The sequence below is a fragment of the Gracilinanus agilis genome, chromosome 1, assembly GCF_016433145.1.
Source record: "Gracilinanus agilis isolate LMUSP501 chromosome 1, AgileGrace, whole genome shotgun sequence".
NCBI lineage: Eukaryota > Metazoa > Chordata > Mammalia > Didelphimorphia > Didelphidae > Gracilinanus > Gracilinanus agilis.
The window spans coordinates 794,306,631-794,312,824 of NC_058130.1; the positions used below are offsets into that span (position 1 = coordinate 794,306,631).

The following is a 6,194-nucleotide window of genomic DNA, read 5'->3' on the forward strand; positions in this document are numbered from 1 at the left end:
GTTACCCAGTAGGAAAGCTAACTTGGTGAGCTGGCCTGTGGACTCCTTCACCAGGGGGTCTCTGAGGACTAGGGCCAGTGCTAGGGAGAAAAGCCTGTACTGAGGATGACAGGGTGGGGACGAGCAGTGGCCTTGTGACTGCCCCTTGTGTCTTGGGGCCTCAGAAAAGAGGAGAGAGAGAGATATAAGTTACTTTCCTGGTTGCTCAATTTAGCTTGCTATTCTGTGGCCACCATTAGTGCCCCATAAGCCATGCTCACAGGGAAGTCCAGCCAGCAACAAAACCAGAAAAGAGATCGAAATCTGCTCTTGCATCAGTTCATCAAACATTTTCTCTGTCTACTAATTCTCATACATCATGTCTCAGGAGGCAACTGTGGCTTTCGATTTTGCCAGGATCACTCAGAGGGGCAGTCCTAGAGACAGTGCCAGGGGAAATCTTCCTGCCCCGTGTCTCATGACTCTTGAGTCCATTGCTGCCTTTTTCCTGCTGTGATTCTATCCTTGTGAACCAATACAATCAATGATTTCCATCACAGGATCAGAATTTAACTTCTTAATCCATAATAATAAAAAAAGAGGGGAAGGGGTTTGGCCACGTTAAAAAAGAGTGAATAGGTGTATATTTATGTATATGTAAAAAGCTGCTTGGGGAGGGGGATTTATCTATTCTTTATATCACCTTCTAAAGGGCACATAAAGACCACTAATTTGCTATAGGAAGTGGCCAATCAAAAAAACCTAATACTAATTAATGGATACTGGAGAATAATGCATGATTTTATCCCATACAATAAGGTTTCTCTCTGTTGTGGATACTCTGATGTTTAGCAAGAGATTCCTTCCATGTGAACGCCTTTCTGCACTGATTACATTCATAAGGTTTCTCTCCAGTATGAATTCTCTGATGTGTAGCAAGAGAGCCCCTCTCTGTGAAAGCCTTTCCACAGTGTTTACATTCAAAAAGTTTCTCTCTAGTGTGGATTCTCTGATGTGCAGCAAGAGAATATCCCCTTGTGAAAGCCTTTTCACATTGCTTACATTCATAAGGTTTCTCTCCAGCGTGGATTCTCTGATGTGAAGCAAGAGAGCCCCTCTCTGTGAAAGCCTTTGCACAATGTTTACATTTATAGGGTTTCTCTCCTGTGTGGATTCTCTGATGTGCAGCAAGAGAGCCCCTCTCTGTGAAAGCTTTTCCACATAGATTACATTCATAAGGTTTCTCTCCTGTGTGGACTGTCTGATGTCTGGCAAGATGGCCCCTGTCTGTGAAAGCCTTTGCACATTGATTACATTCATAAGGTTTCTCTCCTGTGTGGACTGTCTGATGTCTGGCAAGATGGCCCCTCTGTGTGAAAGCCTTTCCACACTGATTACATTCATAAGGTTTCTCTCTAGTGTGGATTCTCTGATGTGCAGCAAGGTGCCCACTCCCCGTAAAAGCTTTTCCACATTGTTTACATCCATAAGGTTTATCTCGAGTGTGGAATCTCTGATGTGCAACAAGATGAGCCCTCTGTGTGAAAGCCTTCCCACATTGTTTACATTCATAAGGCTTTTCTCCAGTGTGGATTCTCTGATGTGCAGCAAGACTGTCGCTCTGTGTGAAACCCTTTCCACATTGTTTACATTCATAAGGTTTTTCTCCAGTGTGGATTCTCTGATGTTTAGCAAGATTGCTCCTCACTGTGAAAGCCTTTCCACAGTGTTCACATTCATAAGGTTTCTCTCCAGTGTGGATTCTCTGATGTATATCAAGATTGCCCCTACGTGTGAAAGCCTTTCCACAGTGTTTACATTCATAAGGTTTCTCTCCAGAGTGTATTCTCTGATGTTTAGCAAGATTGCTCTTCATTGTGAAAGCCTTTCCACAGTGTTTGCATTCATAAGGTTTCTCTCCAGTGTGGACAGTCTGATGTGCAGCAAGATGGCCTCTCCGTTTAAAAGCTTTTCCACAGTGTTTACATTCATAAGGTTTTTCTCTAGTGTGGATTCTATGATGTGCAGGAAGCTCAGAGTTCTGACTGAAAGGTCTCCTGCCTTTATCACTCACTGAAACTATCTCAACATGTTTACTTTTTGGATGTCTAATTAGGTCTGAACTCCAGCCAAAGATTATTCCTCCTTGGTTACCTTGATACGTGGGCATTTCCAGTTCTTTGGGTGATTGAAAAAGTCCTACTTCTTCAGGAAAGCTTTTCTTATATTTGCTATCCTGACAACCATCATTTCCTGAGGTCAATTTCATGTACTGATTTAGGACTGAATATTGACTGAATTTCTTGGCAGTTTCATCAAATTCACTGTCACTATTTGGATTTTTATTTACCATATTAGAGTCACAGATTTCTCTCAAAATAAAGTCATGGAGATCCTCAGTCATGCATCTTTTGGGGCCAGATCTTTCCATAAAAAGGCTCAGCTTTGTAGACATCTCCTTCACTTCAAAATTAGTCTCTGCCTCTGAAGAAAACATATAATGATAAAAACACAGAAGGAAGGAACACACACACACACACACACACACACACACAGAAATTTAAGTTCTTTCCTCTGATGGCAGAAAGTATTTCCCTAGGCAAAAAGGAGTTTTCAAACTTAAACAAGCAGAACTAATCTTTGGATACACCATTTAGTCAAATCTGGAAGATGGATGATTTTAGAAAGACTTTCACATACAATAAACAATGAAACCTCACAATGGACCTGTGACACAGGCAGGTCCAAGATTCTCGTCATACTTCCCAAATCATGTCATGAGTAAAGAATGGAGGAATGACTTGAACAACTTCCTTGCAGCTAGCCTACAACTCAAACACTGTGAATGAACATGCTTTGTCTACAATATTGCACAATCTTTCTCCATTGCCCTTTCTATCTTTCCTAAAAAGTCACTCATCTCTTAGTCTTATAATGTTGTGAATATCAGATAACCTTCCAGATATTCTGTTCTCATCATTTTGGATGCACTATCATATGGTCATTCTTGGTAAATTTTGTATGCTAAACAGAGAAACAACTTCACTCTTTTTAACTCTCATCCAGTAATTTAAAAAGAGGAATAGAAATTTTCTTCTTTTCTCTACAGATGCAAAGATTGTATACCATTAAGCAGACATACTAAAGATTCATCTTTTTTTATAATCTACCATAAGTTATGTCTCATGCCCTATACTGAGTCTATCATCCATTGAAGGGGTTCAGTAATGATGAATTATGAAGGTGTTAAATGTATTCAAAACCTGATGCCAATGAGCAAAGTGTTTATGGATCAGACTTATCTGGATTTATTATTAATATTTCACATGGTTGATTTTACTGGATCCCTCTAATGAATTGGCTTGGACTAAAACTTTAAATTTCTAGTAGCATTCTAGTAGCTGCACCTGGAGTTGTGAAAGGCTCAGATAGACTGAAAGAAATCACAATAGTGCAACTTCAACAACTGAATTAGTTTTGACCAGGGTTCTGGGAAAAGAGAAGTTTTACACTGGTCAGGAAGGAGTTTCAAATTACGTCTTCCTGGGTACCTGGCTGAACAATTGTGTTACTACCTGTTTCATCATTTTTGCAATTGGATTTGTAATCTTATGTAAAACCTTTTGCCGCTTCCTTTGTTTGAAGGATATACTGCAACCTGTAATGATGTAAAATGACATAATGGGTCAGAGGTAAGCTCACTCTCTCTCTGACTTGTCTCTCTGACACCATGCTGCATCTTTCTCCATGTTCTTTGTCTGTTATATACTCTATGCTTCTCCACTCTTAAAGCCCTTCCTATTTGTTTTCCCAGTCTTTGGCTTCCTTTCCTAGGTGATTAGAATCCTCATAGGTTTTTTGGAGAGGCTGGACCTCTTTATCCATTTTTCAGGAAATGAAAAGCATGATTCAGCATTGGTCTGTCAGCCCCCAAGTCTAGCACTCCCTTCACCATAATAGATAAAAGTCTTTTTGAATGATTGCCTTCATTCACCTACTTTCAACTCACCTGGACAGCAGCTCCTTGGGCCTTTTTGCTCTAGCAACCATGATGCTTTCCCTTGCTGAAAACAGGTGATAAAATTTTCTCTAGGAACTGGAAGCCCTGAGCAAAAGAAAGAAGGAAGGGACCAAGAGAGAAAAATAAAAAATAGAGTCCTCTTAAAGGAAAGGGGGAATGTAAGTAAGGCCTACAGAATGGTTTCTGTTGTATTCACTGTTGGGATATTTGCAGGAGGGCAGAGATCATGGGAACCATTTGCTATCATAAAACTCCATTTTTATTTACCTCTTATAAGAATAAGAACATTCCACAACCTCCATTACCTAGAAATTAAAGGCAGATGATAGTGAAGGTATATGAGATCAGAACTTGGAGTAAGAAATGCAAATTTAATATAGCTTTAGAGAGATGGTATGTAGGTACCCCTGGGAAAGTTATTTACCCTCTATTTGCCTCAGTTGACTCAACTATGAATTGAAGACAATAAGGCTACCAAACTCATAGTGATGTTATGAAATTAAAGATAATTATGAACTCCTTTACCCAGTAGATGGCATAGAGCAGGTATTTTGAAATGCTTATTCCCTTTCTTTCCATTCCTATCATCTGGCCTGAGATTTGAGGGAAGAATGAAAGAGGAATAAGAATAAACTCACAAGACTAGGCAAAATGAGGGACTGTGAGGCACAAGACTTCTTCTTAAATTTTATTCTCATATTGTTATAAAAATAACAATCCCCTTACCTTTACTCTCTGTATGTCTACTTGTGTATGTTAAATGTGTTTCTTGTAAACAATATATCATAGGATTCAGGTTTTTAATCCACTCTGCTATCTGCTTCTATTTTATGAGTGAGTTCATCTCATTTACAATTGCAATTATGATAACCATCTCTGTATTCCCCTTCATCTTTTCCTCTTTTAATCCTACACTATCTCCTTTCATTGTCTGTCCACTTGGTTCCTCTTTAATCACTCTCCCCTTCTCCCTTCCCTTATATTATTCCCCTCCCTCCACCTCCTTTCTTATTCTCCTTCTATTTCTCTATAGACTAAGATAAGATTCTATCTGTTATTCCCAATGAGAATAAGTTGTACTGATTACCTGTCACCACTTTCATCATCCTCTCCACTGTAATAGTTTTTCTTTCCATGCCTCTTTATTTGATATAATTTACCCCATGTTACTTCTCTCTTTTTTTTTCTCTCAATGCTATCCTCTTTTTTACCACTTGTTTGTTTTTATATCTTCCTAAACACTTTGGTACTACACTCTCTTCTAACTACTATAAGGAAAGCAATTTTAAGAGCTATAAATATCATCTTTCCACTAGGCATATAAACAATTTGACCTTCTGGAGTCTTGTAAATTTTCTCTTTCTCTCTTTTTATGCTTCTCTTGAATTTTTTTATTGGGATATCAGCTCTTCAGTTTTGCTCTGCTCTTTTCATCAGAAATACTTGGACATCCCTTTGTTATTAAATGATGATTTTTGTCCCTGAAAGAAAAGTCAGTCTTGATGGGTGGATGATTCATAATTGTAAACCCTGTTTTCTTGCCTTCCAGAATATCATATACCAAGCATTTAGATCCTTTCATGTAAAAGCTCCCAGACCCCATGTAATCAACACTGGGGCTCCATATTTGAATTGTTTCTTTCTAACTTAATGCAGTACTTTCTCCTTAGCATGGGATTTCTTCAAATTGGTTAAAAAATTCCTGGGAGTTCTCATTTGGGGATTTATTGCAGATGATCTGTGGATTCTTTCAATTTCTCTTTTAACCTGTGATTAAAGAATATCGAGACAGTTTCCTTTGATAATTTCTAGTAATATGATATTAGACTTTTTAAAAATAGTCTAATGGGGGCAGCTGGGTAGCTCAGTGGATTGAGAGCCAGGCCTAGAGATGGGAGGTCCTAGGTTCAAATCTGATCTCAGACACTTCCTAGCTGTGTGACCCTGGGCAAGTCACTTGACCCCCATTGCCTACCTTTACCACTCTTCTGCCTTGGAGCCAATACACAGTATTGACTCCAAGATGGAAGTTGAGGCCTTAAACAAACAAACAAACAAATACATGAAAATAAAAATAGTCTAATAAATTATTGATTGTCTTTATTGGATCTGTATTCCAGGTCAGTTGTTTTTCCAGTCAGAAAGTTGATATTTTCTTTTATTTTTAAAATTCTTTTGTTTTGCTTTGTTTCTT

General features: G+C 38.6%; 1 protein-coding gene across 1 annotated transcript; it reads right to left on the bottom strand.

Moving 5' to 3' along the window:
* Positions 1–781: 781 nt before the first annotated feature.
* On the bottom strand, positions 782–1,900 carry LOC123230525 (zinc finger protein 420-like; the record flags this gene model as incomplete). Its single annotated transcript, XM_044656659.1, has 1 exon — positions 782–1,900. A coding segment is annotated over one exon (1,119 nt), but the record flags the coding sequence as incomplete, so codon positions are not given.
* Positions 1,901–6,194: the final 4,294 nt, after the last annotated feature.